This window comes from Loxodonta africana, chromosome 1 (assembly GCF_030014295.1).
Source record: "Loxodonta africana isolate mLoxAfr1 chromosome 1, mLoxAfr1.hap2, whole genome shotgun sequence".
Lineage (NCBI taxonomy): Eukaryota > Metazoa > Chordata > Mammalia > Proboscidea > Elephantidae > Loxodonta > Loxodonta africana.
The window spans coordinates 172,950,692-172,978,080 of NC_087342.1; the positions used below are offsets into that span (position 1 = coordinate 172,950,692).

The 27,389-nt window shown below is 43.9% G+C and overlaps 1 protein-coding gene, 1 non-coding gene and 1 pseudogene across 2 annotated transcripts in view; 1 reads left to right on the plus strand and 2 right to left on the minus strand.

Moving 5' to 3' along the window:
- ARMC2 (armadillo repeat containing 2) overlaps positions 1 to 27,389 on the plus strand; it is a 139,702-nt gene that overhangs the window by 107,621 nt on the left and 4,692 nt on the right. The window contains exons 12-16 of the mRNA XM_023543025.2: positions 5,783 to 6,101; positions 13,999 to 14,121; positions 14,451 to 14,564; positions 18,990 to 19,122; positions 20,251 to 20,411. Of these exons, the coding sequence (XP_023398793.1) occupies positions 5,783 to 6,101; positions 13,999 to 14,121; positions 14,451 to 14,564; positions 18,990 to 19,122; positions 20,251 to 20,411 (850 nt within the window). The remainder of the gene's footprint in view (positions 1 to 5,782; positions 6,102 to 13,998; positions 14,122 to 14,450; positions 14,565 to 18,989; positions 19,123 to 20,250; positions 20,412 to 27,389) is intronic.
- On the minus strand, positions 4,281 to 4,863 carry LOC100657303 (large ribosomal subunit protein eL30-like; annotated as a pseudogene).
- Positions 18,145 to 18,250, minus strand: LOC111750446 (U6 spliceosomal RNA). Its single transcript, XR_002785578.1, has one exon. It is a non-coding gene; the product is annotated as a U6 spliceosomal RNA (small nuclear RNA).

Here is a 27,389-nt window from a genome sequence, read left to right on the forward strand (position 1 = left end):
AGCTCTCAAGCCTCATGCCCACATCTGCCCTGCTGGGGCAAGTGTTCCAAAGCTCTGAGGCTGCACTGAAAACTGCCTGGAGGCAACCTACTCCGCCAGTAAACGTCGGCCAAAACACTCTCAGCCGTCTTGCTCCATGGGTGGGCTACAGTGCCATCTTGAGCTGGTCTCCTGGTTCTGCTGCTGTGGGTTCTCTTCTGCTGCCGGTCCTCTGCTGCCGGTTCTCACCATCTGCACCATCTCCAGTGTAACAGCTGTCCTCATTTTCTTCTGCGTCCTCTATCCATTCACAGTTTCAAAACTGCTTCCACATTTTAGGTATCTGTTAGAGCAGCACCCCACTCCCAGTACCAAATTCTCTTAGTCATCTAGTGTTGCTGTAATAGAAATACCACAAGTGGATGGCTTTAACAAAGAGAAATTTACTCTCTCATAGTCTAGTAGGCTAAATGTCCAAATTCAGGGTGTCAGCTCCAGGGGAAGGCTTTCTCTCTCTTGGCTCTGAAGGAAGGCCTTTGTCATCAATCTTCCACTGGACTAGGAGCTTCTCAGTGCAGGGACCCTGGTCCAAAGGACACGCTCTTCTCCTGGCTCTTGCATCTTGGTGGTATGAGGTCCCCCACTCTCTGGTTCCCTTTCCTTTTATCTCTTGTAAGGTAAAAGGTGGTGCAGGCCACACCCCAGGGAAACTCTCTTTACATTGGATCAGGGATGTGACCTGAGCAAGGGTATTACATCCCACCCTAATCCCCTTTAACCACGGGCAGAGATTATGATTTATAACACATAGGAAAATCACAAAATGGAAGACAACCACACAATACTGGGAATTATGGCCTAACCAAGTTGACACATATTTTGGGGGACACAATTCAATCAATGACACCTAGGTTCAGTTTCCAGCCAATATACCTCAGGCACAGCCACTACCCATCTGCCACTGTTGGTTTGTATGTCATTATGATGCTGAACTCGTTTCAGTGGAGCTTCCAGACTAAAAAGAAAAATCAGCCGATGAAAACCCTATGGATCACACTTGTACATGGTGTTGCCATGAGTCTCGGACTGACTCAGTGGCAGCTAACAACAACAAAATGCTTGGAACAGTGTCTGGTACATTGTAAGCACCACTGCTGCTACTACTGTTATTATTACTAGTAATTATTAAAATTTTCAGATGTCAAACTCCACATAGATTCTCTTTAATGAGAAAACATACATTGAAGCTTATGTGAAAAGCTCATAGTGCTCAACTTGGAAAATATAAAATGGTATCTTCCTTAGAGGGCCTTGTTAATGTTAGTTGCCGTTGATTTGATTCTGACTCACAATGACCCCAACACAGCAGTTCTACTCTGACCTTTTGGAAGCGATCACCAAGCCTGTCGTCTGAGGTGCATCTGAGTGGGTTTGAACAACTAACCTTTTAGCCAGTAGTCGAATGCTTAATTCTGCGCCACCCAAGGGATTTGCTGGAGGACCTTAATTCTTTTGTTTTTTAAATTGTACTTTAGATGAAAGTTTACAGAACAGTTTACATACTGTTTTATGACATTGGTTAACAACCCCACGACGTGTCAACACTCTCCCTTCTCAGCCTTGCGTTCCCTATTACCAGCTTTCCTGTCCCCTCCTGCCTTCTAGTTCTTGCCCTTGGGCTGGTGTGCCCCTTTAGTCTCATTTTGTTTTATGGGCCTGTCTAAGCTTTGAATGAAGGGTGAACCTCAGGAGTGACATCATCACTGAGCTAAAAGGGTGTCTAGGGGCCATACACTTGAGGTTTCTCCAGTCTCTGTCAGGCCGGTAAGTATGGTCTTTTTTTGTGAGTTAGAATTTTGCTCTACATTTTTCTCCATCTCTGTGCAGGATCCTCTATTGTGATCCCTGTCAGAGCATTCAGCGGTGGTAGCCAGGCACCATCTAGTTGTACTGGACTCAGTCTGGTGGAGGCCATGGTAGTTTTGGGGCCATTAGTCCTTTGGACTGATCTTTCCCTTGTATCTTTAGTTTTCTTTATTCTTCCTTGCTACCGAAGGAATGAGACCAGTGGCATATCTTAGATGGTCGCTCACAGGCTTTTAAGACCCCAGACACTACTCACCAAAATCGAATGTAGAACAATTTCTTTATGAACTATGTTATGCCAGTTGAGCTAGATGTTCCCTGAGACTGTGGGTCCCCACAACCCTCAGCCCAGTAATTCGGTCCCTCAGGGAGTTTAGATGGGTCTATGGAGCTTCCATGGAGGACCTTAATTTTGGAAATATTCTCTGTTGTGGTTGGAAAGCATTCTACTTTGTGGTTGGGTCTGACCAGGTTGTAGGAGGGGCTACGAACTTGCTACTTTCCTTCTAGAGCCCCCAGAGGGGCCTTTGCCACCCGGGATTACTTGAAGTAGCCATTGGTGTTATGTGAAGTGCAATTCAAGTATTATAATAAAATTGTGTGTGCTTGTTTTATATTTAAGGCCTATAGCTTCTTAGGAAAAGTCTGTTGATCAAAGACAAACAAGGTGACCCTACGTCTCAGAAAGAGGATTGTCCTGGGTATTCTTTCTCAAAACCCTTTCTTTTATCCCTACCATCTTCCCTTCCACATGTTCTCATCTCACGCAGTTTCAAGGTTAAACTCGAATTCATTCGTGGTAACTTTGCTGAGCCCTGTATCATTCATGGAAACCCTGGTGGTGTACTGGTTAAGAGTTCGGCTGCTAACCAAAAAGGTCAGCAGTTCAAATCCACCAGGCGCTCTTTGGGAACCCTATGGGGCAGTTCTACTCTGTCTTATAGGGTCGCTATGAGTTGGAATTGACTCAACGGCAATGGGTTTGGTTTTTGATTTTATATCATTCACGGAACATCCTCGTATCTAAACTCTTTAAGACCGTTGGGTCTGTACCACACAGTTTAATGCTGTTCACTAACATTTTACCAACAATTATACAAATAGGGTTCAGTACAATACCTGGATCATGAGGCAGTATGATTTATATTTCACCTATTTTGTCTCATTTAATATAATACAATATTTCCCCCATCTTACAGATGAGGAAATTGAGGCACGGAGAGGCTAAGTAAAGTCACATGTATGAGCCCAGATATTCTGACTCCAGTGCTAGAACCCCTTCAGTGTACAGCTTCTTGCTTAGCATGTGATAGTCTTTGCTATCTTCCCACATATGTTAGCCTTGTTTCTCAAGTAGATTTTAAACTCTTGCGAGTAGTGACCATATCTCGTACTTGTTTATGGTGTGTACCCCCCCTCCTCAGTTCCTGGGGTAGAGCCAGGAGCAGGCTTTCTCAATGGGACAGCTGCTAGGATTGCTTGAATGCTGTGAGTTCAGTTTTTTCTGAATGTGGACTCTCTCCTGGACCACTTTAGTTCTTGCCCTAGTGCTAGGCTCTATCCTTTCTTAGTGTTGGCAAATGATTCCCAGCTGTACAAGCAGCAGCCTCACTTCTTACCCGTCATTGTCAGGGAACACTTTTTCCCCCCAAGAGCAAACTGGAACAAGTTGGTATTAGCAGAGTGTCGTTGTTGTATGCCATGGAGTTGATTCTGACTTAAAGCAACCCAATATGATGGAGTAGAACTGCCTCATAGGGTTTCCTAGGCTGTAATCTTTAGGAAAGCAGATTGCCAGGTCTTTTGTCCTGCAGAGCCACTGGTGGGTTCGAACTGCTCACCTTACGGATAGCAACCGAATGCTTAACCATTCCTCCACCAGGGCTCCTTATTGGCAGAGTAGCCCCAGGCAAACCCCAAAGTTGTCATTTGTCCTTGATCCTCACTGTCTCTTTCCCCCACCCAGTGCCTTGTGCTGCCCCACCTACACTTGGGGTCCCACCTGGGCCCAGGTTCCCTGAGCAGCACCTGCAGCTCTCAAGCTTCTAGAGTCTGTTCGGTGATTAAAATATGTCCTGCCTTTTGTCCTTTGTCCCCTTTCCTTAAGCCTGTTGATAACCACTAATCTGATAAACAAAGTCGGGTTTATGGTAATCCATCCCTGATGACAGATTTCATTTTAAAAGGGACCTTCAGGAGATAATTCCTAACTGTTCTGGAAAGAAGGCCAGGCCAAGGAAGAGACAAATTGAAAGACACCCTAGCTGGGAGGCAGGACTTGCATATGGGAAGGACCTAGGAATCTGGATAGCCCTGGGTTCAAACTCAACTCAACCCTTACTAGCCATGCGACCTGAGCAATTTTCCTTCCCTTTCTTTCTTTTTTTTAAACAAGCTCTGGCCAGTTTCATCAAGGAAAAAGTATTGCAGAATTTTTATTTTTCACCAGTGTGTGCTGGTATGCTTCTAGTGATATCAGAGGCACCTGGATCAATGACAGCCAGCATGCAGGCTGTACCCAGTTCAGTATTATTGCCCCTGTAGTGAGGGACACCAGTTGGGGCCAGCATGGCATAGTACTCTATTTCAGATATGGGCAGTTGTTGATGAGGATGACCAGTTTCACTTTGCCTTGCCTAACCATTTCCAGAGTCTGCTTGTACCCTAGCATGTACTGTCCACTTTGCATAATCAATTGGAGCCTAGAGTTGATCAACTCCAACAATTTTTTTGTCTTCTTTGTGGCCACCATCTTCCTGCCTTACATGTGGGCCGGCCCCCGACCAAGAGCAACCACCCAGATGGTCAGGGAGGGAGAAAAGCAGGACAACTTTTCTAAGCCTCAGTTTCTTGTCTGTTAAAATAGCACAGTGCCTGGTACAGTAAGTGTTGACCCAGAGGATAGTTCTTGAATGATCACTCTCTCAGGGAATGAAAATGTGCATATGATATACCCAGGCCCCTCTTAGCCCCTTGGTAAATATCCCTTAAGGTCTCCTCCCTCCCAGGTGACCTCCTTTGTCGTATGCTGGCCTTACCCATATGTCTGTCCGTTGTTGTCATTTTAAGAACACAATTTCTGTATCTTGTTCAATTTTAAAATGTTGTCAGTTTAGCGTTTAAAAAAAAAAACTTTTTTTTATTATGAAATACAGCCTGTCTATAAGAAAAGCACATGAAACATGTATGTATAATTTAGCAAATAGCAATAAAGCTGTCACTCATGTAACCGCCACACTAGTCAAGAAAGGCAGGGGCTGATTCAAAGTGGTATACTTATCTAACACTGTGGGTCGCAACTGGGGCGATTTTGCCCCGCAGAGGACATTTGGCAATGTCTATAGACATTTTTGGTTGTCACAACTAACACGTCGTGAGAAGAGCTGCTAAACATACTACAGTGCACGGGACAACCCCCCACCCCACCCCAGCAAAGAATTATCCAGCCCAGCATGAGAATAATGCCCGAGGTTAAGAAACCACGGTGTAACCCAATAAAATCTATTATGCAGGAAATGCTTGATTTAAGAAACTGCTTCAGCAGGAGCTGGACTTTCAGGGAAAGATTTAGATGCTTAAAAAATTGATTCATTTCAAAACAGTACGGATTTTTGTAACACATTATTAATAATGTTATTCCACTCAACTAATTGTTCTCGGAAAGGAAAAAAAAAAAGAGAGAGCCAGGCAGAATTATCTGAAGTTAAGAGACCTTGCTAATCACATCAGTTTGTATTCTTTTTTGCCGCCAAGGGCTTTTACTTTCCCCTGTCAATTTGCACCAATCGTGGGAATCAAATGCTGTACAAGTTAAAGGAAGCCAGCCGTGTTCCATTGTACTATTAATTAAATTGCGAAACAACTTAAACACTGTACTCTTTCCAACAACCTATTCCAGCCCCTTTGCACTTACAACTCTGTCTTTAATTTATCGCAGGATTTAGTCATTCGTATTGTCTTCATTCTTGGCAACCTGACAGCGAAAAATAACCAAGCTCGCGAACAGTTTTTCAAGGAGAAGGGGTGCATCCGAACTCTGTTTTCGCTATTCCAAACATTCCACAAACTCGATCTGAATTCACGGAAGCAGGTGGGTGACGGAGGGGCACAGGCCAAGCCGCAGAGGCAGCCGTCGGGCGTGGAGGACGTGCTCATCAAGCTGACGCGCGTGCTTGCCAACATAGCCATCCACCCGCACATCGGCCCGGCGCTGGCCGCCAAGCCGCAAGTGGTGGGCCTGCTGCTCACAACCCTGGGTAAGATCCGCGGCCGGGCCAGCTCCACATACACAGGTCTTCCCACAGCACCTAAGACGATTCTAGGGCCTGGGAGTGGGTGCGAAGATGTTCTTAGTACCACTGGGTTACTCAAATGATGTTCTTAAGGAGCCCTGGTGGTCCAGTGGTTAAACGCTTGGCTGTTAACCCAAAGGTTGGCAGTTCGAATTCACCCAGCAGCCGCATGGGAGAAAGACCTGGCAACCTGCTCCAGTAAAGATTATAGCCTAGGAAACCCTAGGGGGCAAATCTATTCTGTCATATAGGGTCACTGTGAGTTGGAATGGACTCCAGGGCACCTAACAGCGATGAGGCTTGTTAGCTGTGTGAAGGGAATATTCCTCTTCTGTTCAAAACTGCTTCAAAAGCAATAAAAAAAAAAAAAATTTTTTTTAAGAAAAAGAAAATGTAATTGAGATCATTACTAAAACTCATGGAATTGTACACTTTAAAAGGGAGAATTTCATGGTATGTGAATTGCATCTTTTTTTTTTTTTTTAAGTAAAAAAGTAATTCCCATCAAGTTACTGAAAACTGGCTGAACTAACTACAAAGAGCTTAACAGCCCAATTTTTTCCCTGGGTTAGTCCACACAATTTAAGTGTATTTGCTTTTCAGGTTTTTTCATTAACTGTAATTACAGCCCCCAGCCGCCCAGGTCCCATCTTCCCCCATGCGCACGTTTGAGGCCTTGTCCACATTTGAGGCCTTGTCACGGGTACCTCTGCCTGCTGGTGTGTGAGGGAGATAACTGCAATTCAGTGTAATCAACTGAGCCACTACTTACCAGTCTCTGTAAAAGACTTTGTTGTGGAAGAAATTTTAATGCCTAAGGAAAATGGTGTTTTTGGGTAACTTGTGAATTTTTTTTGCTGTTTCGTTTTTAAGAGCCATTATTGAGTCCTTACCCTACAATCAGTATGCAGTATACTGTATAATCGCAGTATACTGTATAATCAAAGTATACTGATAACACAACAGTTAGGTGCTTGGCTACAAACCAAGGGTTGGTGGGTTAAACCCACCCAACTGCTCCATGGGAGAAAAGACCTGGCAATCTGCTTCTGTGAAGATTACAGCCTAGAAAACCCTATGAGGCAGTTTTGTCACATGGGATCACTATGAGTTGAAATCAACTGGATGGCACCTACCAACAACAACACTATATAATCGATCCTATACCATATGCTATATCCATTTTACTTGGATTCACAATCAACACCCACAGAAGCTGCAGTCAAGAAATCAAGAGACGCATTGTGTTGGGCAAATCTGCTGTGAAAGACCTCTTTAAAGTGTTGAAAAGCAAAGATGACACCTTGAAGGCTAAGGTACGCCGGACCCAAGCCATGGTATTTTCAATCGCATCATATGAATGTGAAAGCTGGGTAATGAATAAGGAAGACCGAAGAAGGATTGATGCCTTTGAATTGTGGTGTTGGTGAAGAATGTTAAATGTACCATTGACTGCCAGAAGAATGAATAAATGGAAGAAATACAGCCAGAATGCTCCTTAGAAGCAAGTATGGCGAGACTGCATCTTATATACTTTGGACATGTCATCAGGAGGGATCGGTCCCTGGAGAAAGACATCATGCTTGGTAGAGTAGAGGGTCAGGGAAAAAGAGGAAGACCCTCAACGAGATGGATTGACCCAGTGGCTGCAACAATGGGCTTAAGCATAACAACGGTTGTGAGCATGGCTTTGTTTCATTCTGTAGTACATAGGATTACTATGAGTCGGAATCAACTCGATGGCAATGGGATGGACCATACTATATGCTATGGAGCCCTGGTGGTGCAGTGGTTAAGAGCTCGGCTGCTAACGAAAGGATTGGTGATTTGAATCCACCAGCTATTCCTTGGAAACCCAATGAGTTTGGTTTGTTTTGGTTTAATCTTTATGGAAGCAGACTGCCACATCTTTATCCCGTGGAGCCACTGATGGTTTTGAACTGCCAACCTTTCAGTCACCACCCTACTGCATTCTTTTAAACTGTAGCATACAGTATAACCCGTTGCCATTGAGTCGATTGCGACTCATAGCAACCCTATAGGACAGAGCAGAACTGCCCCATATGGTTTCCAAGGAGCAGCTGGTGGATTTGAACCTTTGGTTGCACCTTTGGTTAGGAGCCAAGCTCTTAACCACTGCACCACCAGGGCCTTCGTGAAGATTACAGCCTGGAAACCCTATGGGGGCAGTTCTGTTCTGTCCTGTAGAGTCACTATGAGTCAATATCAACTTGATGGTAAGGGTTCATCTGCTTTCAAGGCATGTCAGGTAACAGACAAGAACTGCACAGCATACGAAGGTGCCAGAAACAAAGTGCACACAGGGCTGAGGGGATGGAGCCACTGAGTCCATTTCTGAGGTGTGTGTGTAATAACAATGCTTTACTTTATAATGGAGCTTTATAGTTTAAAAAGCGCTTTCATATCCATTACCTCACAACAACTGCATGATGCTGGGTTGTCATTTTCACCATTTTACAGACAAGGAAACAGGCTTGGTGAGACAAAGTGACTTTTACAGGTCACAAAGTTAGTAAGTGCCAGAGTCACCAAGCCCCATGCTCCTCTGTTCTATGGTTGCCTGTCTCAAGAAAAAAAAGACTAGAAGGGCTCCTAAATTCTGAGAGCACTCTTCAAAAATCTACACATTTGATCTTGAACTCCCTTCCTAGTTGTTGACTGCACATTAAATTGTCAGCTAGAATCTGCATCTGGTTGTGCTGTGGACACTTCACACCCAACACGTTGAAAACACAGCTGCTTACAAACCCATCCTCCTGTCTTTCATAGGCAGATACAGAATCTAGCCTCAGCCATCCCCTTCCCACCCTTCTATCCAAACCTGTACCCTTTGCTGTCAAACTGATTCCAACTCATAGAGACCCTATAAGACAGAGGAGAACTGGCCCAGAGGGTGTCCAAGGAGTGGCTGCTGGATTCAAACTGCCCGACTTTTTTGGTTAGCAGTCCAGCTCTTAACGACTGTGGCACCAGGGCTCCTGCTTCTATCCAAACAGTAGTGTCTTAATTGCCTGGGTATTGTCCCTCACGCCTGTTGTCTCTGTCATGCTGCCCCCATTTCCCTAGTTCTGTCCATGCCTTGGCTGATCCTTTCCTCTACCTATCCTTACAAATTTACCTCCTCAGCTCTCCTCCCAAATTGTGCCATTACCCACTTCCCAATTACACATGACACTAACTGTCTCCTTCTTGCTCAGAAGCCTTCCGTGAAACTCCTTCACCTGTAGCATCAAGTCCAGCTCCTTGACTTAAAGTCCACCTTTTCCGCAAATATCCTCGCTAGAGCAACTTTCTGTCTTGTTTTTCCTGCTGTTGTTTTGATTATATCTATTTCATGGCCACATAGCAACCTTGAGGGGCAGGAACTATTTTTTATTCACTACTGTATCCCTGAAAAAGCGTAGCAGAGTACCTTACTCAAAGTAGATATCTGGTAAATGTTTGTTGAATTTAGTTGGAGAAGATGATATTTGAAATGGATGGGGCTTTGACAGGCAAAAGGCAGAGAGAAAGAAAGAATGGGATTCCAGGTGAAAGCAAGATGAGCTGCAGTGAGCGTTCACTGAGTCTTGAGCTGAGGATGCTAAAACAGCTAGAAAGGTAGGTTATGGTCTTTTGTGGAGGACCTAGAGTTCTACATTGAGGCACCTGATTGTTATCCTGTAGACAGAGAGCATCTTGGAGGGGGTGAGAAGATACATAGGGCCTACGTCTTCCCAGTTAGCAAACCTACCAGAGTTCCTGGGTGGTGTAGACAGTGAATGCGCCTGGTTACTAACCAAAAGGTTAGAGGTTTATGTCTACGCAGAGGTGCCTTTGAAGAAAGGCCTGGCTGACAATCTACTCCCAGAAAATCAGCCACTGAAAATCCGTTGGAATACAATTCTGTTCTCATGAGGTTATCATCAGTTGGAATCAACTCAATGGCAACTGGAAATTAGAACTACCATAAGTGGGCCTTGACATTTTTGAAATTCAATTTTTGAAACAACCTCAAACTTTGCAGCTTTTAGGTTGTAATATTTTCCTGTCTTCCCATGTTCCTTCCTCCCCTGGAGGCTCAGCCCTTTAGGATGGTGTTTCTCAGCCCATGGCCAGGGAACCAGCTGCCTCGAATCAGCTGTGGAACTCATTAAAATACCCTTTCCAGGGCCTTATCCAGAAACTGACTCTGTGGAATGAGGTGAGATTCTTCGAACCTGCATTTCAACTCTTCCCCTGTCTGCAGGTGATTCTTGTTCTCATTAAATGCTGAGATCCAGTGCTCAGGGAACCACAGTTGGCCTCTGTGACAGGTGAGGAATGGAGTCTGAAACCAGGATGAGTTCTCATGTGCTGCAAGCTCGAACCCAGTACTTGGTGGCAGCGACCTCGAATGGACTGGGTCCTTGGATTGGGGTCATATCACTGTGAATGGCCAAGTTAAGGAGTAGAGCTGTGCCTGATTCACTTCCCTACAATTGTTAATATTTGCATGTAATAATTGCATATAACAATTTTATGGACTTATAAATTACATTTGTATCTTTAAACTAAGGTGGAATCAGTAACTTGCTTTTGATTCCCAAGAAGGCAATACCTTTTGAAAGAGGAAGCAGATTAGGCTAGAGATAAAAGGATTACCCCTGGGGACCTAGATCCAGTCCAGGTAGTCTAGCTCCAGCCCACCTGGCCAGAGTCCTTAGGAGGCTTTGGGGCCTATCGCCTTCATGACTTCAGCACCATGTTCTCTGGAAGTGCAGGTGCCTGGCTTTTGTCATTTGGGGGTTCCCATGTGAGGTCTCTCAAGTATATTTTCTTGAGGTTACTGGAACTCAGGAATGGCCTCTTTTTTTTCTCATTAAAAAATTTATACACACATCGTTTTGTGACACTGGTTGCAATCCCCACAATGTGACAGCACACACCCCCTTTCCACCCCTGGTTCCCTGTGTCCATTCGACCAGTTCCTGTTCCTTCCTGCCTTCTCATCCTGCTTTTGGACAGGAGCTGCCCATTCGGTCTCATATATTTGATTGAACCAAGAAACACGTTCCTCATGTGTGTTATTTTTTGTTTTATAGGCCGTCTAATCTTTTTCTGAAGAATGGGCTTCAGGAATGGTTTCAGTTCTGGGTTAACTGAGCATCCGGGGGCCATAGCCACCTCCTGTTCTTGACCAGTGAAGCTCTAACCCAGTGGTTCTCAAACTTCCTTGTGCATAAGAATCACCCAGAAGCTTATTAAAAACACTGATTCTTGGCCCTACCCTTAGAGGTTGTGATTTATCAAGTTAGGTGTGGGCCTCAGGAGTCTGCATTTTGAAAGCTTCCTGGCTGATCCTGATGCAGGCACTCAAAGGCCTCACCTTGAGAAATGGTTGAGTCTCTGCAGGGTTAGAACTCAAAACCATATGAGGTTAAGCAAAAGTTAAGAAGAACTTGTGGTTCAGTCAGGGCTCTCTAGCCTACCAAGCCTTGAGCAGTTTGGGCAAGCAGGGGATCCTTTCTCTATTGTATCCTCTGAAAGTTTTTCTTATCCCCCAGGAAGCCTCTAGAAGGGTAAAGACAGAAGATTCTCCACCTCCACCTTTCTTCATTCAGCTCAACTGCTGAAGTGAATTCTCGGAGCCCTACTAAGCCCTGCTGTCTTATTTACCTAGTGCTGCTGTAACACAAATAGCACAAGTGGGTGGCCTTAGGAGCCCTGCTGGCAAGGTGGTTAAGAGGTATGGCTGCTAACCAAAAGGTCAGCAGTTTGAATCTACCAGCCACTTGGAAACCCTATGGAGCAGTTCTACTCTGTCCTATAGTGTTGCTCTGAGTCGGAACCGACTCCACAGCAACAGGTTGGGTTTTTTTTGGCGGGGGTGGGGGTGGCTTTATAGAACAAAATTTATTTTCTTACATTTCTGTAGGCTAAAAGTCCAAATGAGGATCTCTGTCATGTTGATTCCTTCCTTATGGGTAGCCCTGGATGTTCCTTGGTTACCTGGCATTCCTTGGCTTGTAGATGATTCTCACGTGGTGTCTGTGCTCCCCTGTGTGTGTTTATGTGTGTGTGTGTGTGTGTGTATCTCTGTGTTGTTTCCTTCTTTTTATAACTCTGAAGTGATTAGGTTTAGAATCCACCCTACTCTGGTATGACCTAATTCACATAACAAAACAAAACACCTATCTCCAAACAGGGTCACATTTACAGGTACCAAAAGACCAAAAACCAAACCCATTGCCATCCAGTTGATTCCAACTCATAGTGACCCTATAGGACAGAATAGAATTGCCCCATAGGGTTACCAAGGAGTGGCTGGTGGATTTGAACTGCCATCCTTCTGGTTAGCAGCCAAATGCTTAACCACTGTACCACCAGGGCTCCTTTTACAGGTACAGGGGTGAGGATTTCAGCACATATTTTGGGCTGGTGGTGGTGGGGTACAATTCAATCCATAACACCTGATAAACTGGTCTCTGCTGATTTCTGACCTGTTTTATCTGCATTGGTGTGAAGTAATGCACGAATATGGGGAGAAAGAAGCTGGTCTTTAAAGTGCCTGCCTACCTCTGACAGGCCTGGCCATGTATAGGCAGCCCAAGACTGGCACCGGGGCTGTGACTCTGTGATTGCAGAAGGGGTCTGCTTGCTCACTGGTCATGTACCCACCTACCTGAGGTCAAAGTAGCTGTCACCCTAATTATCCTCCAGGCTTAGTACTCCTCTACCCGACCCCTCCTACTGTCCTGTACCCTCCTCCCAGCCTCTCTCACAGGAAGGGCATTCCTTGGGTCATCTCCTTTCCACTTCTCTCTAGCCCTGACCCCCTCACAGAGGAGTTGCTTGTACCCCAGAAATTGCCTGTCTCGTTGCAGAGGGTCTTTTAAAAATAAAAAAAGGTTTCTATAAGAACCAGCCCTCCCAGTGGACCCATTTACTCAGAGATTTCCTACCTTAAAGTCAAGGTCTATGTTCCATATTCTCTTAGATCTGTGACTCAGTCTCAGAGGGCTGTGGGTTCTCTTAAGCTCTTTGAAGCAAATTATTGCCCCAGTGGCTCTAATGGGCCCTTGGTGACATGTGTGCCTTTGGCCTCAGTAGGGTGCTATGGAAAGAGCAGGATGGTAGAGTCAGGCCTGGGTTCAGATGCCTGCTTTGTGAAGTCAGGCAAAGTAGTTAACGTCTCTGGGCTTCAGTGTTCTCATCTGTAACGTGGAATGTTAGGCTACACCTTTACAGAATTAATTATTGGAGAGTGGAGATGAGTGACATTGCCCAACTTACTCTGTAGGGCTCAGTGTGTTGAGAATAGACTTAGGGAGGCAACTGTGGAAGAAGAGAAGTCAGTGAGGAGGTGAGATGTCCTAGGGTGGAAGTAGAGGAGGTGGTGAGAAGTGATCAGATTCTGCATATGTAAGGCAGAGTTGAATGGAGTTACTGATGGTTTGTGACCTAAGGATTGTTCTGCTGGACCCTGGAGAGTGTGGGAAACAAATTCCAGCTCTCAGGGTGGGGGCCCTGGGAGAGCCCGAGGACTGGGCAAACCAGTTGGGGATTAGAGCTGGCTTCAGCTCGCCCGACTCCACAGCACTGGGTTTTGGGTTCAGCTCACCCTAGAATGGCTCAACTTTTCCAGACCCCTTGATTGGAGGGATTGAGCATAGGGTGTTCTCCCTGCTCTGGCCAGGAGGGATCCCTGTGTGCTTGGTGCATTTCCCTACAGGAAGAATCATGGGAAATAAAGCTGTACTTACTCAGCCCTGGCCTGGGAAGATGGTTTGTCCCTGGCCCTGCCTTTGCTGCAGTTGCGATGTCATTGGTTCTGCCCCTGCGATGAGTCTTTGACACCCTTATCCTCACTTTGTTTCAGAATACAAGTCAATTGATGATTGTGAGGAGTTGGTGATCAATGCTACAGCAACAATCAACAATTTGTCTTACTACCAAGTGAAAAACTCCATAATTCATGACAAAAAGCTGTATATTGCTGAATGTAAGGTTCGGAGTTGGGCTTGGGTAAATGAATGCTTGTTTTAAGGTTTTGATTTTGTTAGCTAAGCACAGAGCTGGAAGCATTAATATTTTCTGACTTTTGGTCCTGGTGTCTTAGAGCCTGATTTAAGTCTAAGAATGAAACTGACATTCTTTGTATGGGGAAAACTAGTTTCTTATTTTTCTTCCCAAAGTCTCTTACAGTTAAATTAAAATTAAAATTAAAATTTTTTAATTTTAAAGTTATCAGTATTTAGTATTATATTGATTTCTAGGGTTTAAATTAAAACTTAAATTCACTGATTTTATCTCTTTGGTAACCAAACCCAGTGCTCTTAAAGCTTCTGGTCAGTAACAACATGGATGGAATCCTGGAGGCTGTGCGTGTGTTTGGAAATCTCTCCCAGTACCGTGATATCTGTGATTTCATTGTGCAGAAAAATGGTGAGTTTATGACACTTCATTCATAAACGTGCAGTTCTTGCCAGTAGTTAGCTAAGTGGTTTTGGAACTTGGGTCATCACAACGTGGTACTTGTGTGTGTTCTGGGACAGGTAGTGCTCAGGATGCCCAGATGAGGCGGTGTCTGAAATGTTTGTCTTTCCCTGGTGAGTGGCCTTCTGAGTTCTGAGATGGTGTGTGTGTGCATTTAGGGGAAACAAGTCACCTAGACCCATTATTTCTGCTCTTGGGAATGGGCTGAAGAGGCATTCTACTTTATATGCCAGAAGGTCCATTACAGTATTCTTGTAGTAGCAAAAATTGGAAACAACCTAAATGTCCATCAATAGGCAAGAGGATGAATACATTACAGTATATTCATGCAATGAAATGTTCCTCAGCAATTAAAATAAATGAACTAGAGATTCAGATGTCCACATGGATTAACCTCAAAAACAGAGGGAATTGCAGATGACATGATCTTATACACAGAAGACTCTAAGGAATCCTCAAGAAAACTACTGAAACTAATACAAGAGTTAAGCAGAGTATCGGGATACAAGATAAACATACAAAAATCAGTTGGATTCCTCTACACCAACAAAAAGAACACTGAAGAGGAAATCACCAAATCGATACCATTTACAGTAGCCCCCAAGAAGATAAAATACTTAGGAATAAATCTTACCAGAGATATAAAAGACTTATACAAAGAAAACTACAATACACTTCTACAAGAAACCAAAAGAGACCTACATAAGTGGAAAAACATACCTTGCTCATGGAGAGGAAGACTTAACATTAAAAAAATGTCTATTCTACCAAAAGCAATCTATACCTTTGATGCAATTCCAATCCAGATTCCAATGACGTTCTTTAATGAGATGGAGAAACAAATCACCAACTTCATATGGAAGGGAAAGAGGCGCCGGATAAGTAAAGCATTACTGAAAAAGAAGAACAAAGTGGGAGGCCTTATTCCACCTGATTTTAGAACCTATTATACCACCACAGTAGTCAAAACAGCCTGGTACTGGCACAACAACAGATACATAGACCAGTGGAACAGAATTAAGAATCCAGACATAAATCTACCCACATATGAACAGTTGATATTTGACAAAGGCCCCAAAAGAGTTAAATGGGGAAAAGACAGCCTTTTTAACAAATGGTGCTGGCATAACTGGATATCCATCTGCAAAAAAATGAAACAAGACCCATACCTCACTCTATGCATAAAAACGAGCTCAATATGGATCAAAGACCTAAATATAAAATCTAAAACGATAAAGATCATGGAAGAAAAAATAGGGACAATGTTAGGAGCCCTAATACATGGCATAAACAGTATACAAAACATTGTTAAGAATGCAGAAGAAAAACTAGATAACTGGGAGCTCCTAAAAATCAAACACCTATGCTCATCCAAAGACTTCACCAAAAGAGTAAAAAGACACCTACAGACTGGGAAAAAGTTTTTAGGTATGACATTTCCGATCAGCACCTGATCTCTAAAATCTACATGATACTGCAAAAACTCAACTGCAAAAAAACAACCCAATTAAAAAATGGGCAAAAGATACAAACAGACACTTCACTAAAGAAGACATTCAGGTAGCTAACAGATACATGAGGAAATGCTCACGATCATTAGCCATTAGAGAAATGCAAATGAAAACTACAATGAGATTTTATCTCACTCCAACAAGTCTGGCATTAATCCAAAAAATACAAAACAATAAATGTTGGAGAGGCTGTGGAGAGACTGGAACACTTATATACTGCTGGTGGGAATGTCAAATGGTACAACCACTTTGGAAATCAATTTGGTGCTTCCTTAAAAAGCTAGAAATAGAACTACCAGAAGATCCAGCAATCCCACTCCTTGGAATATATCCTAGAGAAACAAGAGCTTTTACACAAACAGATATATGCACACCCATGTTCGTTGCAGCACTGTTTACAATAGCAAAAAGATGGAAGCACCCAAGGTGCCCATCAGTGGATGAATGGATAAATAAATTATGGTATATTCACACAGTGGAATACTACGCATCAATAAAGAACAGTGAGGAATCTGTGAAACATTTCATAACATGGAGGAATGTGGAAGGCATTATGCTGAATGAAATTAGTCAGTTGCAAAAGGACAAATATTGTAGAAGACCACTATTATAAGAACTCAAGAAATAGTTTAAACAGGGAAGAAAATATTCTTTGATGGTTATGAGAGGGGGGAGGGAGGGAGGAAAAGAGGGAGAGGGGTATTCACTAATTAGATAGTAGATAAGAACTACTTTAGGTGATGGGGAAAAATAACACACAATACAGGCAGGGTCAGCACAACTGGACTAAACCAAAGAAGTTTCCTGAATAAACTGAATGCTTTGAAGGCCAGCATAGCAGGGGCGGGGGTTTGGGGACATCTAAGTCAACTGGCATAATAAAATCTATTAAGAAAACATTCTGCATCCCACTGTGGAGAGTGGTGTCTGGGGTCTTAAATGCTAACAAGCGGCCATCTAAGATGCATCAGTTGGTCTCAACCCACCTGGAGCAAAGGAGAATGTAGAACACCAAGGACACAAGGTAATTATGAGCCCAAGAGAGAGAAAGGGCGACATAAACCAGAGAATACATCAGACTGACTGCCCTGACAGGGAACACAACAGAGAACCCCTGAGGGAGCAGGAGAGCAGTGGGATGAAGACCCCAAATTCTCATAAAAAGACCAGACTTAATGGCCTGACTGAGACTATAAAGACCCTGGTGGTCATGGCCCCCAGAGCTTCTGTTGGCCCAGGACAGGAACCATTCCCAAAGCCAACTCTTCAGACAGGGATTGGACTGGACAATGGGTTGGAGAGGGATGCTGGTTAGAAGTGAGCTTCTTGGATAAGGTGGACACTTGAGACTATGTTGGCCTGGAGGGGAGATGAGAGGGTAGAGGGGGTTAGAAGCTGGCGAAATGGACATGAAAAGAAAGAGTGCAGAGAGGGAGTGGGCTGTCTCATTAGGGAGAGAGCAACTGGGAGTATGTAGCAAGGCGTATGTAAATTTTTATGTGAGAGACTGCCTTGATTTGTAAACTTTCACGTAAAGCACAATAAAAATTTTTTTAAAAAGAGGGAAAAAAAACAAGTGATAGGAGGATTTATACAGACTAATGCCATTAATATAAGTTTTAAAACAGGCAAAACAATCCTGCGTATTATTTATGTATATGTACCCACCTGGTAATGGTATAAAGTACAGAGCATACTTGGGAATGGTAAACTGTACACTTAAGATCGAGGTTACTTCTGGACAGAAGAGGGATGAGAATGGGATGGAGGAGGGATACACAAAAACAAAACTAGATCCGTGATGTTTTATTTCTTAATGGCAGGTACACAAGTGTTTACACTAACCATACTCTGTATGTCTCAAATATTTCATATAAGAAAAAAATTGTCCACGTGGATAAGGAATTCAGATAATACAGATATAAAAAGAGGAGCAGCAGCAGCAAATAGTCACCCATCATCTTACTACCCCAGAGATAACGGTTAACATTTTGGTGTATATTTTTTAGACTTTTTTTTTTTAAATGGAACACTTCATAAATTTTGTGTGTCATCCTTACACAGGGACCATGCTAACCTTCTGTTTTGTTCCCATTTTAGTATATGTGCTGCTGAAGTGAGCACTCTTTACACTCTTAATACACAGATGTGTGATGTAGCCTTTGCCGAGCTCACTGTTCAGCCCACCACAGTTAGAAGAGGGTGGCCACCTCTCAGGTGCCCCGTGGAATAGGAGGAGGCAAAGCACATGCCTCATCTCCCCCAACCTTTGCCCAGCCCCTGCCGTGGGGACTAGAAGACAGGACAAAGGGTTCCTGGTTCCTTTTTGTAGGCCTAAGTAAAAATACTCCCCAGAGGCTGGGTGCCTGCCCCGACTGAGCCGTCCCTGCACTGGAAGGCCTGCCTTACCACAGGTCAGTTTCCAGCAGTCTGAGCAAGTCTTCTTTTAAGAGCTGTGACCCTAGAAGACTTCAAGGAAGATCTCAACAGAAGCCTGACCCCCTGGGGTTGGGTATTTAAAAGAGAATTGCTGCTGGATGGTCAAAAAGACCCTTGAGGACAACCAGAAGTTAGAGAAGAGTGTCACCTCTGTGGTGGGAAGTCTGTGGTTCCCTCCTTTCCCTGGCAGGGCCTCCATCACTGCCCCGAAGAGGGAGCTGCTGCCTGGATGGGATAGAGCAGTGTCTGGGGGCAGAGGGTCTTAGGGGGAGGTTCTGGAGTGCTGCGTGTTGGGGAACCCACTGCTGGGCTAAGTCCACTAACAGGGTTTCCAGTTTTGCAAGTCACTATGTTTTTGTAAAACCAGAATACAGCTGAGACTCCTGAGAGTTCACTGGCCCGCATCTGTTTTCCACCCTCCCAGTACACAAGTTCATGATTGCACTGCTGGATGCGAAGCACCAGGATATTTGCTTTTCTGCCTGTGGTGTTCTCCTAAATCTCACTGTGGATAAGGACAAACGGGTCATTCTAAAAGACGGAGGCGGCATTAAAAAGTAAGTTTCAAGGTGTGGAGTCCTGACCCTTCAGGATTCAGAAGGCTTAGTTTTCTAGGAAGCTTTGGCCCTGATCTCATGCTTCCTCTGGGGCAGGGGTCTTTCTTTCTTTTTTAATTTCTTTATTCAAATGAAGTTTTTGTGTGTGTGTGTGTGTGCTTTTAGTGAAAGTTTATAAATCAAGTCAGTCTCTCATACAAAAACTTATATATTCCTTGCTATATACTTTTAGCTGCTCTCCCCCTAATGAGACAGCATACTCCTTTTCTCCACCATGTATTCCCCATGTCTATTCAGCCAGCTTCTGTCCCCCTTTGCCATCTCATCTCCCCTTCAGACAGGAGCTGCCCTCACAGTCTCATGTGTCTACTTGAGCCAAGAAGCTTACTTCTCACCAGTATCTGTCTTATAGTCTAGTCCAGTCCCTGTCTGAAGACTTGGCTTTGGGCATGGTTCCAGTTTGGGGCTAACAGAAGGTCCAGGGACCATGGCCTCTGGTGTCCCTTTAAGGGCAGGGGTCTTTCAACAAGCTGGGGCTACAGAGAATTTAGGGTCCACTGGGCACTTACAAAGGAGCCCTGGTGGTTCAGTGATTAAAGTGATCGATTGCTAACTGTAAGGCCGGCAGTTTGAAACTACCAGCAGCTCCCTGGGAGAAAGATGTGGCAGTCTGCTTCCATAGAGATTTACAGCCTTGGAAACCCTATGTGGTCCCTACGAGTTGGAATTGACTTGATGGCAGTGGGTTTGGACAGTTACAATAATTCAGAAGTAGATTATTGCTACTTGGTGGCTACTTAAGTTCTTAGATATTATTTTAAATGATAACTGAATTTTATGTAATATATGTTAAATGGAAACCCTGGTGGCATAGTGGTTAAGTGCTACAGCTGCTAACCAAAGGGTTGGCAGTTCAAATCTGCCAGGCGCTCCTTGGAAACTCTATGGGGCAGTTCTACCCTGGCCTGTAGGGTCACTATGAGTCAGAATCGACTCGATGGCACTGGGTTTGGTTTTTTGGTTATATGTTAAATAGCACAGAAGGATAATCATCATGATGTTAAAAGTATTAAAATTAATGGCAGATTCTGACCTAATAACGTCTTAATTTGACTTCTGTTAACTCAGGTTAGTGGATTGCTTAAAAGATTTTGGTCCTTCTGATTGGCAGCTGGCCTGCTTGGTTTGCAAAACGTTATGGAACTTCAGTGAAAATATCACTAATGCTTCATCATGTTTTGGAGATGAAGACACCAACACACTCTTAGTCCTATTGTCATCATTTTTAGGTAAGACTCCTGAGTATGAGTCTGTGAATTTTATCAGAGTGTAATGAAAAAAAAAAATTCTGTGACCTATATGGATGAAGAGGAGCCCTGGTGGTGCAGTGGTTAAAGCACTCAGCTGCTAACCAGAAGGTCAGCAGTCCAACCCACCAGCTGCTCCACAGGAGAAAGATGTGGCAGTCTGTTTCCATAAAGATTTACAGCCTTGGAATCCCTATGGGGCAATTCTGCTCTCTCTCTGAGTCGGAATCGATTCAGCCAACGACAGTGGGTTTGGTCGGTTTGGTATAGATAAAGATTGGTATGCATTTGCGTGGATGTATCTCTACAAGCAGCAAGGGCATGTTAAAGATTATTGTAATTTGGAAAGATTATTATAATTCTGGAAAAGATACCTGTTATTTACCACGTGAACACAAGGACTTGTAACTCATTGGGTACTATCATGGTTTTGTCTATGACTTGCTTTTTTTTTTTTTTCGTTTTCTGTAGACTGCATAAATACAAGATTTCAACATAAATATAGTGCTGTTCTTTAAAAGTACAGACACACAGTTGTGAATGAGAAAATATACCTAAAAGCTCCTCTGTATTAAGTCATACTTTTAAATGGATTTATACATTCTAATTAGTAGTTATATTATCATGTGGTAGGGTGTCTGTGAATGAGGTGTGATGAATTCCTTTTGTGTAGCCTTTCTTACCATGGTCTTGTAACTCCCAAATGATCGACTGGGACTGTGCAGATAAGGTATTTGTGGCTCACCAAGGGGATTGGTCAGTTTTGCCATCCTGCTTGGTTAAAATGGGCCATCCCAGAGGTGGGACGGAGAGGATCTCACCACCACCAAGGATAAAGGGCCAAGAGCGAAGAGTGTGTCATTTGGACCTGTGATCCCTGCACTGAATTGCTCCTGCAACCAGGAGACCAAGAGAGGAGAGAGAGAGAGACCCTTAACACTGAACATGGTAAGAAGTAGTGGCAGTGGCAGGAGGGACTGGCAGAAGTTACAGGCAGGAGATAGCACAGTGGACTTCCCAGCCCACAGAGCGAGAAAGCTGAGTGCCATCAGGCAGGAGGCTTACTGGAGGAGTAAGGTCCCTCCGGACACTTGGTGGAGTTGGTTTGCTGACCCATGGAGCTAAAGCTCAGCAACTTCGGCCGAGGCTTACTAATGGAGTGGGGTGCCTCTGGTCACTTACTGGCAGAGCTAAAGAACTTTGTAACTAACACTTGCCTAAGAAGGGAAGAAGCTGAGGGCCAGAGAGAGTTGTGCTGGCAGGTATATGTGAGAAGAGGCTGTCCTGCTGGAAGAATGATATCCTGAGCCTTCCTAAACCTGAATTGTAACCTTTTACTTCCCTAATAAACCCCATGATCATGAATGGGGTCTGTGAGTTCTATGTGGCCACTGCAATGAATTACTGAACCCAGTAGAGAAGTAGAGAGTGTTGTGGGAAGGACAGTTGGTGTCAAAATTGGTAAAGACGCACAGAGAGGAGGCATGCCTGAACTTCACCTCATAGGAATCAGCCTTGGGCTGTCAATCTTGATTCTCCTTCCCCATCGTGAAGTTAGAGGAGGTCAGATGCCACCTCCATGTCATTTTTACAGTGAAACTACTTGACATTATGGTATAGTCTGTATTTTTGAAAAGGTTGGAGCTCACTGATACAAAGCAACAAGAATACAAAACAAAGGGATGGTATCTTACTTTAAAAAAATTTCCATTTTTTTTATCCTGAGTTAAATCCAAAAACAATTATTTGAGTCAGTAAATGAATTGAGTATTTTCAATAATCCTTTTCCCAAAATGGAGGCGCTGTCCCTTACCATTGCCCAACCACTGTGTACAGTCAATGAGGCAGTGTGGAAAGGCTCACTGTAACTCAGAAGACTTGGGTTCAAATCCTGGCTCTCACTGGTGCTGGGATGTGAATAAGAGACTCAGAGCCTGTCTTTCATCTCTGAAACTGGGATGATAATAATTCCTGTCCTGCCTTCTGGAGTTGTGAGACTCAAACAAGAGCATATAGGAAAGACCAGAGGCTTGTCAGACAGTTCTGAGTTTAAGTCCTGGTTTTATCACTTACGAGGTATTTGTTTTTGGTTTTTTGTTGTGGTAAAAACATATGTAACAAAACATTTACCAATTCAACAATTTTTATACGTGACATTGATTACACTCATCATGTTGTGCATACATTACCACTATTTTTCAAGTTGTTCTACCACTATTAACAGAAGCTCAGTGCTCCCTGAGCAATGACTTCTTCCCTTCTCCTGTCCTCCCACTCCTGGTATCATGGATTGAATAGTGTCCCCCCAAAATATGTGTCAACTTGATTAGGTCATGATCCCCAGTATTGTGTGGCTGTTCTCCATTCTGTGATTTTCCTATGTGTTATAAGTCATGATCTCTGTTTGTGGTTAAAGAGTATTAGGGTGGGATGTAACACCCTTGCTCAGGTCACAGCCCTGATCCAATGTAAAGGCAGTTTCCCTGGGATGTGGCCTGCACCACCTTTTATCTTACAAGAGATAAAAGGAAAGGGAAGCAAGCAGAGAGTGGGGACCTCATACCACCAAGAAAGCAGTGTCTGGAGCAGCATGTGTCCTTTCTGTGTAGAGAAGCTCCTAGTACAGGGGAAGATTGATGACAAAGACCATCCTCCAGAGCCGACAGAGAGAGAAAGCCTTCCCCTGGAGAAAAATTTGGACTTCTAGCCTACTAGACTGTGAGAAAATAGATTTCTCTTTGTTAAACCCATCCACTTGTGGTATTTCTGTTATAGCAGCACTAGGTGACTAAGACCCCAGGTAACAACTAACAACCTTTGGTCTCTATACATTTGCCTATTTCATATAAGTGGTGTCATATAATATTTGTCCTTTTCTGACTGACTTATTTCACTCAGTGTAATGTTTTCAGTGTTCACCCATGTTGTAGTGAATATCAGGACTTCATTTCACTTTGTGGCTAAGTAATATACTTACAAGTTTTTAAACCTTGGGCTTAACCTCTCTGAATTTATCCTTTCCGTTCTTTAAGATGGGGGTAATTAATGTCCACCTCACAGGGTTGTTAGGATGACTAGATGAGCAGATGTTTAAAAAAGAGCCAAACAGTGCCCGACACATAGCAAGTTCTTGAAAAAAATAAGGTGCTTAGTCAACTCTAAGTGCTGTAACAATATGTTATTAAACAGGAACTCAGAATCAGAAGTTATTTGAAAAAATCAGGTTTGCTAGATTGCTGTGAAATTTACTTTATCTGGGTAAATATAATTTTGTGAGTGTGTGTGTTTTAAAACACAGAGTAAGAAAAAAATGAACATGATTTTAGGTCACTGAGCTTTATACTGTGCTGCATGAAAATTAACTTTTCTCAGGGAGCAGATGTACTCGTTCCAGCCAAGTAACTAGTTGCCACTGAGGCGACTCCAACTCATGGCGACTCCATGTGTGTCAGAGTAGAACTGTACTTTATAGAGTTTTCAATGGCTGATTTTTTGGAGGGAGAACACCAGGCCTTTGTTACGAGGCCCATCTGGGTTGACTCAAACCTCCAACTTTTAGATTAATAGTCGAGCATGTTAGCAGTTTGCACTACCAAAGGACTCCATGCACTCGCTCAGGTTACCTGAATTCAGTGATTCTCAGCTGTGGCTGAGCACTGGAATCAGTTGTGGAGTTTAAAAAACTCACAGTCCTGGCCTCAGTCCTAGGAATTCTGATTCAGGACTCTGCGATGAGGCTGAGAATCTGTGTGTTTAAAAAGTTCCACAGGTGAGTCTGGTGTACAGAGCTAGAATTGAGAACCTCTGCCTTGGTTAATGAAGGAGTGTAAAGGAGGATACACAGGGAAGAAGGAATTCTGGAAATAAGCAGAGAGTCACTCAGGAACTGGAACCAGAGTCCCTGGTAAGCCCTGGGTAGCAGGCATGTCTCTGCTCTTGTGCTCCCCATTCTGAAGACCCGCTCTGCTCTGCTCTGCCACCACTCTGGCCGTTGCCGATAAAGTTCTCTTCTTTCTCCCCCTGACTCCCTGTAGGCTTCTGGTTAGTCATGGCTTCAGCTACCTCAAGGCTTCTACTTGCTGTCCCTGGCCTGTGTCTCTATTGTCTTCTCTGTTTACTGGTGCACTTTTCTGTATGTCTTACATTTGGGGAGGCATGACGGTTCAGTGAGTCAGTCTTCTGTGGTGCAGGGCTTTCATACCTCAGGCAGCAGCTGCCTCTGCGGCAGGCTTTCTGTGGCTACCTTTGGCCAGTGGCATCACTAGGTGGGGACGGGAGTGCCGGTGGCATCCCCTGACACTGTCAGAGGGGGTAACACCAAAATGACCTCAGGGCCAGCAGAAGTGGGCAGGCGCCATAAGAGGGGAGAGGACCATTGCTGTGGCGTCACTAGGGTTGGTGTGACCCATCACCCAGTGCTGTAACTCGTCACGGACATCCCCCCTTACCTGTCAGTTAGGGTGCTGGCAGTCGGGCTTCGGTGCCCGCAATTGAATAAAGAGGAGGCTAATGCCTAAGCTAATGGGAGAGGGGAGGAGCTGGGGGAGCTGTGGGGGTGGGGCCAGAAGGGGGGCTGCAATGCTAGGCGCTCGCCCTGCGTAGGAGAGACACTGCTCCACCCACCAGGGTGCCTTAACTGGCCAGACATGCCCACCCCAGGCAGGGCGTGGGGTGGCGGTTACATCATGAGTTACCGCACTGGGTGACACCAACCACTCCCTTTGGCACCTAATTCTGGGGCAGTCAGCCTTAAATGACCAGGAGGGTGGGACCATGTGGGACAAGGATGGCTAAGAAGGGGTGTGAGCATACTGGGCTTCTCAGCGGGGAACAACATTCCTGGCAGGCACTTTGTGGCAGTGGACTATAGCCTACAACTCCACTCCCTCAACTCTCCCTTAAAGCTGCCTTCGCTTTTACTTGTGCTTCACTCCCCTTCATGCCTTGCACTTGCCATAACCCCAACCTGCCTGTCCAAATGCTGCTTGTCCTTGGAGGCCCTTCTCACAGCTTTTCAAGCCCGCAGTCAGCCTAGCTATAGGAAAATCCATACTTTTATTTTTACTGTTTTTTTTAATTGTGGTAAATATATATAACAATCTTCACATGTACAGTTCAGTGACATTAATTATGTTCATCTTGTTCAACCTTCACCCTTGTCTGTTTCCAAATTATATCATTGCTCTTAATGGAATCTCAGTATCCGGTAAGCACTGAGTCCTCCTTTCTCCCTCCTATACTTTTTAAATAGCAATTAGGCATGAGCCTGTGTGACTAACTGCTCCTGTGTTGTTTTGAAAGTTTTATTTCTCCAATCAAACTGAGCCACTTTAGGGAACTGGATACAATGTAGATACTTGATAGCAAGGACTGTGTCTTATTAGAGAATAGTCAGGGTAATAAGAGGTTCCTATACAGCACACTTAAACTAGAATGGTGATTCTGTTATAACGATCACTGACAAATTTATTTTGCACGACTCAGGAACAGCTGCAAACATCCATTAATAATCGGAACCTGGAATGTACAAAGTATGAATCTAGGAAAATTAGAAATTGTCAAAAATTAAATGGAACACATAAACATCAATATCCTAGGCATTAGTGAACTGAAATGGACTGGTATTGGCCATTTTGAATCAGACAATCGTATAGTCTACTATGCTGGAAATGACAAAGAAGAATGGTGTTGCATTCATCGTCAAAAAGAACATTTCAAGGTCTATCCTGAAGTACAGTGCTGTCAGTGATAGGATAATATCCATACGCCTACAAGGAAGACCAGTTAATGTGACTGTTATTCAAATATATGCACCAACCTCTAAGGCCAAAGATGAAGAAATAGAAGATTTTTATCAGCTGCTGCAGTCTGAAATTCATCGAACATGCAATCAAGATGCATTGATAATTACTGGTGATTTTAATGTGAAAGTTGGAAACAAAGAAGAAGGATCAGTAGTTGGAAAATATGGCCTTGGCGATAGAAACAATGCCAGAGATCGAATGATAGAATTTTGGAAGACCAACGACTTCTTCATTGCAAATACCTTCTTTCACCAACGTAAACGGCGAGTATACGTATGGACCTCGCCCGATGGAGCACAAAAAAATCAAATACACTACATCTGTGGAAAGAGAAGATGGAAAAGCTCAATATCATCAGTCAGAACAAGGCCAGGGGCCAAGTGGGGAACAGACCATCAATTGCTCATATGGAAGTTCAAGCTGAAACTGAAGAAAATCAGAGCAAGTCCACGAGAGCCAAAGTATGACCTTGAGTATATCCCACCTGAATTTAGAGACCATCTGAAGAATAGATTGATGCATTGAACACTGGTGACTGAAGACCAGACGAGTTGTGGAATGACATCAAGGACATCATACATGAAGAAAGCAAGAGGTCATTGAAAAGACAGGAAAGAAAGAAAAGACCAAGATGGATGTCGGAGGAGACTCTGAAACTTGCTTTCGAACGTCGAGCAGCTAAAGCAAAAGGAAGAATTGATGAAGTAAAAGAACTGAACAGAAGATTTCAAAGGGCGGCTCGAGGAGACAGTATTATAATGACATGTGCAAAGAGCTGGAAATGGAAAACCAAAAGGGAAGAACACGCTCGGTATTTCTCAAGCTGAAAGAACTGAAGAAAAAATTCAAGCCTCAAGTTGCAATAGTGAAGATTCTATGGGGAAAATATTAAATGATGCAGGAAGCATCAAAAGAAGATGGAAGGAATACACAGTCATTATACCAAAAAGAATTAGTTGATGTTAAGTCATTTCAAGAAGTAGCATATGATCAGGAACTGATGGTACTGAAGGAAGAAGCCCAAGCTGCTCTGAAGGCATTGGCGAAAAACAAGGCTCCAGGAATTGATGCAATAACAATTGAGATGTTTCAACAAACAGATGCAGCGCTGGAGGTGCTCACTCGTCTATGCCAAGAAATTTGGAAGACAGCTTCC